Below are 12,839 nucleotides of genomic sequence, written 5' to 3'. Positions count from 1 at the left end.
CTTTTTTAATAGCTTTCAAAACTAACATATCACTCACGAATCTGTTACAAATTACTAGAGCTTGGTGTTTTAATGTAGGAGTATTTTTGTTTTGTTATCAAGTAAGTATCTGTAATATCTTATGTATTGTTTATGTATTTATCAAAACTGAATTGTTTGACGAGGCGAGACATTTATAGCAAGTGATAATTGGGAATTAATTTTTTAATTCCCAATTAATAAAATATGTATGAAAGAATTGCGCAAACAAAATGATTAAAACCGCAACACCAAATCTAGAGTGCGTGCTATAATAAAAACGTGTATGTAGAATGCACACTGTACTGGTACCGAAAATATTTAGAGGGAGAACTCAAAATTGAATTGCGCCTGGGGCCTCTCAAGTGCTAAATCCGCCACTGATTTGGGTAGTGGTCATCCCATAATAACATACCATTTGGGTGTTGTTCCAAACTCAGAGTAGTTGATGAAAAATACATGTGGGTAATTGTACAATCTGATATGAAGTTCTCTGAGAGTGCAAACAGGCTGCTAGGACAGGTTCTGCCAATGATATATAGGACCTTTGCCAACAGGGACAAAGAATTGATTATTGAATATCATGAATAGTGTATGCTGATTTGGAAACCTCATTTTTGGATGTTAGATCTGTTGAATAGGTGCAGAGAAGAGCAAAAAGATTTATTGGTGCATAAGAGAGTTTCCAAGAAAGACTTGAATTCTGTTAAATGCAGAATGTTGAAACTAGGGATATGTATTGAAATCTAATTAAAGCCTTTTAAAAGATTGAATAAATTAAATGAATGACACCTTTACTTTTCTCAGGAAGCATACACAAGGGAAAAGAAATTTAAATATGAAATGATATAGCTACAGAATAGGGGTGTGAAAATTTCTTTCACCAGAGAGTAGTCAATTGTTAGAAAAAATTTCCATCTAATGTTGTGGGAGTAGATAGTTTTGAATAGACAAATTATTGGAAAGAATGAACATGTAAGTAAAAGTGTGTGTGTGTGTGTATATATATATATATATATATATATATATATATATATTATTATTTTTTTTTGACCGATGTATAAACTTGCTTCCTTGCTTCATTTTGCCAATACTAATACAGTACTAAATTTCAAATTTTCTGTCATAGTTCAGTATAATGTTACGTAGTATATCTGTAATTCACTTGATTGTTTGTACGTAGTTTTTTTTTTGGTGACTTTGGGACAAATTATTTAGTGTTTAACAGTTGCTGAAGGTGACTGTTCAGTCTTCTGCTCTGCTTTGCATCTCTCATTAACCTAGTGGAAAATACTTTACTTTCTTTTCTCTTGTACATAAATTGAACTTTGATGGTGCTGCTTTACCATATCATTCCCAAAAATAATTTTGAACTTCCATAATTGTTTTAGGAGTGTCATATTACTATTATTATTATTAGCCATATGATGCAAGGAAGCCTGAGGCTTATGCTGCACCAGCCAAAAAAATTTCCCGAGTTACCCTGAGAGAGAGAGGAATCACCAAGAAAGAGGATGATGATGATATCCAACTCAGGACCTTGGGTTTGCCAAGCCCATACTCACCAGATGCGAGCCCCTGGGGTTATCTTTAGTGAAACCTCACTGCACCAACGCCATTCTTTAATTGAGAATCAAGTGATGTTTTGGCATGTTAGCACTTCATCTGAAAAAATAAAATAAAATTGGAATAATAACACACACAAATATCAAGATTACATTGAGAAACCTGAAATTTATGAGATAATAAACTAAGTGTGGTAAACTGAAGTAAAATGTGTCTTGCAATTATATTGCATTCAGTCCCTTGGGACTTACAAGGCACATTGTAGAATTACTACTTTATTTATCATTCGTTTCTTTTTAGTTTTTTAGAATTTATTTTGTTTTAATTTTTTTAATATTTGTACTTTATCTATTTAGATTTCTGCTAGTTAAATTCACCAGCTGTTCCCATCAAATAAAATTAAAATATTGCCTAAAACTATCATAATTTCACTTGCAAAAATTGAAACCCTTGACAACAATTATTTCTTTAGATATAACTCACGTTAATACATTATGATCATTAACTGCTAATAGTTCCTTAATGCAAAAGTTTTCGGTATCAGTCAAATCCTTGTTAAACATGAGGTCAAGAATATTGTTTTTCCATATTGGACTACTAATATATTGATTTAAGAACTGTTATCTAATCTCTGGCAATATACAAAATGTGCATGAGTGACTGCATGGTATTGATATTCACTTCCTAAGTAATCCATGGCATTAACCCTCCAACAGATACCTTAGTGTGGAGCAATATTTACAACTCAGTTCCTTTAAGGAAGTTCAATAATGCACTGGCAGTCAAAACTTCAGAATTTGGGCAACAGAAAGCACACATGCAATACATGATGCACTATTGAGGAACTATGAAAATTTGTGTATGGTGCACCATATTCTGTTAATGATGTGGAATGTCAGTGAGGATATTTCCAACAATATAGCATAACTGTGCACACATATTTGCTGTGGAACTGCATATAATTAAATATACAGCATATATTTTAACTTTTCATCACTTGTGTCCACAATGTAATGAAGGTGCATGCATGGCATTTGTGAAATACCCCATTTTATTTTAATTATAAAAAATAATTTTAGCCTTTTTTATTGAATTAAAAATGGTGATTTGTTAATTATGATTTGCTGAACTCATTAAAAAAAATGTTGAATGAAAATAAATGAGAGAAACTAATAATAAAGAAAGTTTTTATTGTATTATTTAGAATTTTCAGTGTCACTGATTGAAACACGTAGACATTTGTGTGGCAGATGCAATGCAAATGTCTTTATATTTGTCAGCTGTATGTATTTAGCCAGCAAAATCAGAGCTCTGCAACAAGATTAGACATCTGCCACTAGCATCTCACAGATGCCACATGAGAATGGGAATTTCCTAGTAAAAAGATAAGACAGTTCTGTTTACCTGGCATCTGTTAAATGCCAAATAAAAAAATTAGTTTCTTGTAATTCATAATATATCAAAATGAAATCAGAAAATACTGTATAGCTCTTTAGAGAATATTAGTAGGCAAAGGTTAAAGGGAGGATTTCATTTCGTTTACAAATTTAATTTTTTTAACAGAAAAATTTTAAAAAGATGCCATACTAGTGATGTAAGGTTAAAGATTATATAACCTCCAAAGTTATTAACTCCTAATCTCTAAGGTAATTATATAACCTGTTTTTTTCCCCATGGGAAAATTGTGAAGAGCAGGCATTTATGAACAATCCACAGTACATTTTAGCATTAGCATTGGCACATGATGCAAGAAAGCAAGCTTATACAGCATCAGCCACTAAAAAAAAAAAAAAAAAAAAAAAAAACCTTCCCATTTCACTAATCCATTCATTCTAAATCTTTGTCTAGTTCTACCCTGAATTTATTTAAGCTATCAACTTCCACAACAACAGATGGAAGCCTGTTCCAGCAATCAACCCCACCCACTGGCTAAAGGCAAACTTCTGCACATCTATTCTGCATCTGTCCTTCCTCAGTTTGAATCTATTCCCCCCCCCCCCCCTTCAGGTTTGTAATCTGAGCAAGAGGAAGAATTCCATCAGCATTAAGCCTGCTCAATCCATTCAAGGCCTTATACACCTCAATCAGATCACCTTGCAGGTGATCTGATTTTTTTTTTTTTTTATGTGAACCCCAAACACGAGAGGTATTAGAACCTATAGTACTTAGTACCGTGCTTGGGTTGGAGGTTGAGAAGACGAAAGAAGATATTTGTTGATGTTGGACTTGAACTTCTGTAGATTGTAATTTTCAGGAAATACGTATGAAGGAAGGTTGTTCCAGAAAACGGCAGTTGAATGAATAAATGAGGAAGTTGAAAAGTTGGTTCTGTGGGTTTGAAGTTGGACAGTAAATGGAAGTTGGCTGGTGGCAGCACGTGTTAGGACTGTTTTGAAAGAGAGAGCAGGAATTATAGAAGCCAATTCAGAAGAACAGTGCCCATGGAAGTATCTGTAGAAGAGGCATGCAGCAGAAACAGTACGTCTATGAGAAAGCGAGTGAAGAGACTCTGTTAGAGATGAATCATTAATTAACCTAACTGCCCTCTTCTGAATGGAATCAAGAAGCCTCAGTGAGGTTTTGGGGGCACCACCCCAGATGTGGGAACAATATTCCATGGCAGGGCGGATTTGCGATTTATACAGAGTGAGCAGCTGTTTGAAAGAAAAGTAACGCCGAGAGCGAAAGAGAAAACCCAGTTTTTTAGATGCAGAGGAAGCAATATTTGTGATGTACTTGTGCCAAGAGAGATTAGAAGTCAGGATAATCCCCAAAAGAGATATATCATTTTGCCTAGAAATCGGAGTGTCACTAAAGATAAGCATAGGAGCAGAAGAATCCTTTTTGCGAGATATAAGACAAGACTGAGTTTTAGAAGGGTTGAAATCAACTAAGTTGTCTTTGCCGCACTGGAGAATTACCCGAAGATCGGCATTTAAGGAATTGGTAGCAGATTTTTGAGAAGTTGAAGCTGATTGAGCAGGACAAAGTTTCTGAAAATGGAAAGTGGAATGCAATGTGCTATCATCGGCAAAACTATGGATAGGATTTCCAGTCAACGGAAGTAGGTCATTAATATACAAGAGGAAAAGAGTGGGGGACAGAACTGAACCTTGGGGGACACCGGCATTAGTGGAGAAGTTAGAAGACAGAAAGCCATCTACCATGACCCTCAGAGAGAAAATTGGATAACCAATTACTAAAACCAGTTGGCAAACCATAAGATGGAAGCTTGTTTAGAAGACCTTTATGCCAAACATGATCAAAAGCCTTTGAGATGTCAAGAGCAACTACTTGTGTTTCTCCGAACCTTTCCATTGAATTAGTCCATAAATGGGTAACATAAGCCAGAATATCACCAGTGGATCGATACTGACGGAATCCATACTGGCGATCGTTGATCAGATGGAAGATTTCTAGGTAGTTTAAGAGTTGGTTAATCGATTTCTCCATTACTTTAGAAAGAGTAGAAGTAGTTGCAATGGGATGATAATTGGATGGGAGGGATTTGTCACCCTTTTTAGGAACTGGCTGGATATGAGCAAATTTCCAAGCAGAAGGAAAAACACCTTTGGAATAAGAAAGTGAAAAAAAATCGGCAAAGAATAGGAGTAAGTTCAGGAGCACAGGTTTTGAGAACAAGTAGAGAAATACCATCAGGACCTGGAGCTTTCTTAGCATCAAGATTCATCAAAATCCTTCTGATATCCTTTTGACGGAATACCACAGGAGGCATTGAATGGAGCGTGTTGGGAATGGTGGGAGGTGTTTTACCAAGATCATTAATACATGAGCTGGAAGAAAAATGGGATGCTAGCAGGTCAGCTTTATCCTTGGCTGAAGTGACAACAGAACCATCTGGTTTGGACAGCGGTGGGAGCAGAGATGGGCAAAAGTTGCGGCCAATAGCTTTGGTAAGAGACCAGAATGCTCGGCTACCATTAGGGCAACAAGCAAGTTTTCTACTCTTAGCCTGTTCAAACTCTAGTTTGGACTGATTAATAACTGCTTTACAATTGTTGCGAGCTTTGGTGTAGGCAGAAAATGAAACTGAAGAATTAGAAACAAGCCAATTACGATATGCAACATTCTTCTCTTGAACAGCCTTAGCAACATTGGAAAACCAAGGTTTAGATAAAGGACGAGATTTTAAAGTGGAGTGTGGGATAAAGGATTCCATTCCTGCAAGAATAATTTCACTGACACGATCTGAGCAAACGTTGACATCAGAAGTTTTGAAACAGTAATCCGACCAAGGAAAAGAAGAAAAGAAGTCTCGCAGGTTATCCCATTTTGCATTCTTGTAATGCCAAACAACACGAGGTTGGTATCTTCAAAAAGGCCTCTGAGGTTGGGAGAGTACATATCCAAAATTGAAAACAAATACACCAACCATTTAACTATAATGGTTTAATACTGAAAATAAAATGTACCAAACGATACTGCACTGTAAAATAATATATGCAAAAAACTGATTTATAAAATAAAATATACGATAAAAATTTTAAAATATAAAATATAAATAAAATATTTAAAATACAATAAAATTAAAAGCGATAAAACATTGACTGAAGCTTTCGGGGGCTTCCGCCTCCTTTCTCAACAACTTGTTGGGACATGATGTATGAAGTAATGAAATTTTTGGATATGGCGTACACGTGGTAAGAATATACCCAGATCCTTGACATAACGTGGCCTCGACAATGCTCCCCGCATACACACTACTCTGCCAGTCACTATCTGGCAGAGTAGGGATTGAGGTGTATAAGCTCCTAGTCTCCAGAAGCTGCAATTTGCAGAACTTAAGCCTTTCTATATAAGAGCATTCCTTTGTTTCCTTCACCAGTTTACATTGAAGAACTAATGGATGCCACCATCAAATTAATTGCAGACATTCTCCAGGATGTTCTTCACCCAAAATGTGTCATTGGAATTGAGCATCTAGCTAAAAATGGCAGACACTTTCAACATCTGTTATAATGCATTGTGACCTTATACAATAGGCCTACATGTCAACCGAATTATGTGTTGTTCTTTCAAGCATAACTGGAGATATGGGTTTGGCAACTTTAAAAACATCCTGTATCAGAATGACACCATCTTTCTGATATTCCTATGATATTACCATTAGTTGATTTAACCAATACTTCAAACTCAGTAGTGTTTTTCTCAGGAATTTTCCAATCAGATATTATTACAGCTATGTAGAGTGTGTTCTGACACACTCTGTATAGCTGTTCATCATTACTTTCCAAGGTTCTTATCTCTAACAGCCATTTTCAACTGTTAGAGTCAGTATTATGAGTATCCCCATAGATCCTATACTTCCCCTAAAAAGGTAAAAGGCAAACTGCAACCATTATCAATCCACTGCAGGATGGAAGCCTCCTCAATGATTCACGTTGAGGGAAATGGTCCATAATCTACCACCAGATTAAGGACCATTAATACTGTTGATCATCTGCCAACCCAGTGTGGGTTGGCAGATGATCAACAGTATTTAGCAGTCAGGGGCTTGAACCCTGGTCTACTCAAAGAGCATGTGCTACAGCACTCCTGCTCCTGACCACTTGGTTACATAGGCCTTCCCCTACTACTTTACAAATTACTTGAACACATCTGAATTGGACTTTTTTTAGCAATTATTTAGAACCAATAAATGAAGAAATTTTCACAACATTTACCCAGAGAGAGAGAAACATTTATTTTTAAATAAATTTTTGTATAGTGAATATTTATAGGAAATAAGGAATCATATCTCTTCTAAGAGAATTTCAATGAATGGGTTATTTGATGTACTGCACAATTTTTGTTTGAGCCAACAGTTTTCTTTCTATCCTTGTTTGGGAGGGATACACTACATTATAAGAAGCCCTTGATTTAGATTATCATTTAACCTATACAAGGGGTCTACCCAAATTTATAAGAATGCATTTACAAGCAAAGATTTGTTTAATTTACTTAATTTTGCATCATATCCCTATCAATCCTTGGGACATAGTACACCATCCCAGTAATTCTGCCATCACTGAAGGCTTATCTGAAATTATTTTTATGTAATACTCTCCTGGTATTTCACGTTTCTCCCTTGAGATTTTTTAGCATTTTTTTGAAACTCATATAAATGTTTGTGCTTCTAATAATGGAAGGATCTCTCCAATGGTTGTTAATAACATGCCATGCCATGCCATGTTTTTGACGTGGATAGTAATATCTTCCTGCATAGCTTCACATACGTGACTAATGCACAATGGCATATGACAAGACAAACTACCACAAAGGTATAAGAGCTTGAAAAATTTGTGCTGTTGTTGACAGCATTATTACATAACAATTTTCATGACTTTTGAGTAGTACCTGATATGTTCACAAAATGTATCAATTGTAGTGACAGTTTTAAGTGTTAATGTTTATTTATTTATTATGTGTAATGTGTCCAATTCTTTCTTTCCCAGAAAAATTGGTGAATTCCAATGGAAGGGAGTTAAGGAGAGCTTTATTTTCATTGAAGCAAATATTTCAGGTAAATATCAAGAAGTTTAAATGTTGGATAAACATTATATCCTAAAATGTTTTATAGTGTATTATTATTTTTATTATAACACTTTTTCTCCTTTATGAGATTTTTTCTATCCAATGAGAGGTACCTGCTACTAGTTGCATGGGGTGGTTGATTGTGTATGGTTACTACTATTATTGCTGTTGGTCAAGGAATTCTCTTACTATCCTACAGGTGCTCAGGACCATTGTTTTTTGGAGTTTCATGTAAGTGGCCTTTGGGAGGCCTATTGCTGCTTTTTCCTACTTCTGTGTATTTCCTGATCTTTTCCTTGTAGGTTTTCTGGAGGTTGCAGCATTGGGCACAACAATGTTGATAAGGTAGGTAGCCATTTCCTTCTGGTCAGTTATGTGGGATTGCCTTGTTCGTTATTTATGGCACCGTCCCAGTATAGTTTGTGAGTAGGGAGCTCTAGTATAGATTGGGGTTCGTACTTATAATATTGGTCCACTTTCTTCGATCAACTGGTATTTTTGTTTTAGCTTCTGATGTATTATCCTGGCGATCTGCTCATGTCTGTGAGTGAACTCTGATGTAGTTCCTAGTGTTGATTATTTAGTCTTGGTTGGTGAGTGTGAATCTTTGGTCTCAGGGAAGAGTCTCTTGCTCATGAGTCATGTATTGGTAGCCATCTTAGCTATGTAGTCTTGATGAAGGTCATTGCAGTGTCTGCCATGGAGTGTCCATTGTAGACACAACAATGCCCATTTTTCTGTCTCTTTCTGCTGTCTGTGTAAATGGGGTCTCCTTATTAAGGTTGAGCAGTGTGTGCCTTTTGCCTGTCTTTCTTATGCCTTGGTAGATTGGTATTTTCCTGGAAGTAATCCCACAGGTTCTCAATCACCTTATCTTATTCAATGAATTCAGTCAAACCCCTCCCTCCTTCTTTCCAGGCTATGGTAAGTCTCTCAATGACTAACTTCAGATTTTTTTGGTGGCTCTTGGTCATCATCAACCTGGCCGATTGCATAATCTTCTCCAGCTCAGTGTTGGCCCAGTCTGTGATCCCAAAAGAGTACATTAGTACCTAGACTGTGTAGGTGTTTATGGCACTGACCATGTTCCTGTCATTCAGCTTTGACTTTAGCAGGCTCATCAGCTTCTATGGTATTTCTCAGTCAGGTGAGTTTTGATCTCCTAGTGTTCAAACTGGTGTGCCTACATCATCCCCATGTATTTGTAGGTCTCTCTGTCATGGGTTCAATCTCTCCACTAGTCTTTAGCTAGTAGTTTTGGCTGACTGGATTTCCCTGATGTAGTCCATGGGGCTTGCATATGTCTAAGCCAAATTTCATCTTGATGTCAGTACTCAACTCTTCAGTGATCCAGAGTAGGTGTTGGATTCGATTTTTGGTTGATTTTATCCATGTACATCAAGTGAGAGAGGGTGTACAGGTTCTCCCTCCATTCTTTTAGGCTATATCCATACTTGCTGTTATTGAGCATGGTGCACAGTGGGTTGAGTGTAAGACAGAACCACAGTGGGCTAAGGGCATCTCCTTGAAAGATTCCTCTTCTGACGGGTATCAGTCTGGTCATGATATTCTCCACCTTGATGGTGGTTTTCCATTTTGCCATGGTTGCTTCTAGGAAGTATGTCAATGTCAGGTTGACTTTGTAGATATTCAGTGTCTCTATCAGCCAGCTATGGAGCATGGAGTCAAATGACTTGCAGTAGTAAATGTATGCTATGTACAGATTGTGATGTTTCGTGTAGGCTTGCTCCATAATTGCAGCATCAGTGGTCAATTATTCCTTCCATCCCTTGCTCAGCTGCTTACATCCATTCTGCTGCTCAGCCATGTTCTGCCCCTACAAGTGGTCTGATATCATCTTAGTTATGTAGCTGATCAGGAACTAGCATATTGTTGAGAGACAGGTGATTAGTCCTTATACACAGAAGGCTATGATAGATATTAACCGAAGAGATTGCTCCTACAGGGATGGGATACACTTAAATAGAAGGGGTGCAAGAATATTTGCTGATGCTATCGAGGCAATGTTAAGTGGGTCGGAAAACTGCTAGATTGGAGGGATTCACAGACTGACAGATTAACAGTAGCTGCAGGCAGAGGTGGAAATGATTCTTGCACTACTTCTATTGGAATGAGCAGCAGTCTGGAAAGCCAGTTGCTGGGGATTTCAGAAACTGCTGGGGGTCATGAAACAAGTAAATACATGGGCTGTGTTAGAGTAACTAAGAGTAAGAACAGGTGCATGTATACTTGCATGTACACCAATGTTAGGAGTATAGTAAATAAATTCGATGAACTTGACGTGCTGGTTAAGACATCCAAGGCAGATATTGTTGGAATATCAGAGCCATGGTGCCACTCAGATATAAGGGATGCAGAATTGGAATTTGGGGAGTACAATGTGTACAGAAAGGATAGACAGGATAGGAAGGGAGGAGGGGTTATGCTGTTGGTTAAGAAACACATAAAATCTAAGGAAGTGCATCCAGTTGACATAGATGGACAGTGCAATGTTGAGTCAGTTTGGTGTGACATAAGCACTGAGAAAGCAAAAATTAGGGTAGGAGTTTGTTATAGGCCAAATGACTCTGATCAGTACAATGAACAATTATACAGAGAAATAGTGGGCCAGTAAATCAGTGTCTTATAATGGGGGATTTTAACTTCCCAGATATAGACTGGAACTTGTGGGTCACTTGCACACTAGCAAGGCTTTTGTGGATTTATTGGATGATTGTTTTCTACAGCAGCATGTTAGAGAGGCAACAAGAGGGTGTAACACTCTTGATCTGATTATCAACAGTGATTATTCATGCATTAAGAATTTACAATAAAGGAACCACTAGATGGCAGTGATCACAGTGTACTGATATTGGATTTACTTAAACATGTAACTACCATCAGGGGTAAAGGGAAGGGTTTTTGTTTTCATAAAGGTGACTACAGTGGTCTAAGAGATTTTTTAGGTTCTATACAGTGGGACCAACTGATGATGTTACCAACATCAAATTCTAAATGGGAAGCATTCAAGGAAGTAATTTTGGAAGCTACTAGGCTTTTTGTTCCAACTAAGAAATACTGCTCTAGGTTTAGGCCCAAATGGATGTCAGATGAACTAATGAGACTCGTGGCAGAGAGGAAAAATGCATGGAATACACATAAATTGTCAGGCGACACAGAAGCCTACAGTAGATACAAGCTAGTCTGTAATCAAGCCCCTCGACATGGGCACCTGTACGTGGTGAGGGGACCTCCCAGTGACGCTGCTGGACTTCCAGACTAGCATCAGTGGGATCCAAAGCCCACAGCCTAGGTTCCAGGCTAACATCAATGGAATGCGGCGTGTTTGCCGTGCGCTGCGACCCGTGGAAATTCAGAAAGGGGGATCCTGGTGGTTGAGGGGCCCAGCTTCAATACACCACTTTGGCCTCTGCTTCAATAAGACGGGTGGTCCTGGAAGGCCCGACTAGGATCAATCGGCTAGTAGGCTTGCCTGCGAGGGTCAACCGTGTCAATGCCACGCCCCTACCCTCATGGTCCGAGGGACAGGATTCAGGCTGGATTAGGCTGGTGGCGGTGCGGGTATGGTGTCTGGGTAGCCCTGGTGTTCCGCTCCCGAGCGCATTTATTGCATGCCGGATAGTGGGCGTCCCTTTGGGCTCCGTGGTGGGTGGAGAGCCTGGGCACTGAACCAATTAAAATTTATATGAATCCTGATAAACTTACTCCTTCAGGGGCCCCAACCCGGTCCCTATCTGCAAACAGAGACGAAGACACAGATAGTATTATTATTAATACAAAGAGGCAGCAAACTGAAATACCATCAGGGCCTGTCCTAAGATTCCTAAATTATACACTCCACCAGTGAAAAACCGATTGGTAAAATGTCACCCTTTTTTATACAAAAAGGGTTAGATGGGTTAGCAGGTTCACCCAAATCAGTTAAGAGGCTCCGTTCTGGAGACCTTTTAATTGAAACTAAAACTGACAGGCAGTCTGAGCAGCTACTCCGAGCAACATCAATCGGAGGAGTACCCATAACAGTGACACCATATAGAACACTCAATTCATCGAGAGGTGTCATTTCAGAATGGGACCTTCTCGACGTAACCGAGGAGGAAATCTGCTTGGAATTGAAACCACAGGGAGTTATTGCCATCAAGAGAATTAGTGCGCGTAGGGATGGGAAACTTGTTAAAACCAGGAGCATTATCCTGACTTTTAACTCGCCCAAACCTCCTGATGAGATTAAAGCTGGCTACATCAACTGTCCAGTGCGTCCATATGTTCCAAACCCTTTACGGTGTTTTTAATGCCAGAAGTATAGACATTCTCAAATGGCCTGCCGCGGAGTCCTTGCATGCACTCGATGTGGTGCAAAGGACCAGGAAACAACAGCATGTTCAGCGAAAAAACCCACCTGCGTTAACTGTGAGGGAGAACATCCAGCCTATTCACGAGCATGCCAGAGGTGGAAAGAAGAAAAATAAATTCAACGGCTGAAGGCAGAGCTAAACATATCATACCAGGAGGCAAGGAAAGCAGTGAAACCTCTCAACATCAACAAACCTACCTACGCTCAGAAGGTAGCAGGTAGATGTTCCATTGGAACTCAGACAGACATGACTATCCCTCCAAATGAATCATTTACTCCCATCGCACATTATCTCTTAAGCTCCCAAAAACCTGCACACAAGGACCAATCAGCTGCCACTCCTATA

The 12,839-nt window shown here is 38.4% G+C and overlaps 1 protein-coding gene across 2 annotated transcripts in view; it reads left to right on the top strand.

Moving 5' to 3' along the window:
• LOC150082796 (FH1/FH2 domain-containing protein 3-like) overlaps positions 1–12,839 on the top strand; it is a 763,267-nt gene that overhangs the window by 494,365 nt on the left and 256,063 nt on the right. For both annotated transcript variants that reach the window (XM_090377607.1, XM_090377606.1), the window contains exon 6: positions 8,040–8,107. In XM_090377607.1, the coding sequence (XP_090233733.1) occupies positions 8,040–8,107 (68 nt within the window). The remainder of the gene's footprint in view (positions 1–8,039; positions 8,108–12,839) is intronic.

Source organism: Mastigoproctus giganteus, chromosome 7, assembly GCF_048544385.1.
Source record: "Mastigoproctus giganteus isolate SK-2022 chromosome 7, ASM4854438v1, whole genome shotgun sequence".
In the NCBI taxonomy this organism is placed as follows: domain Eukaryota; kingdom Metazoa; phylum Arthropoda; class Arachnida; order Uropygi; family Thelyphonidae; genus Mastigoproctus; species Mastigoproctus giganteus.
The sequence above is the reverse complement of the archived record's forward strand: the minus strand, read 5'-3'. Positions and strand labels throughout refer to the sequence as shown.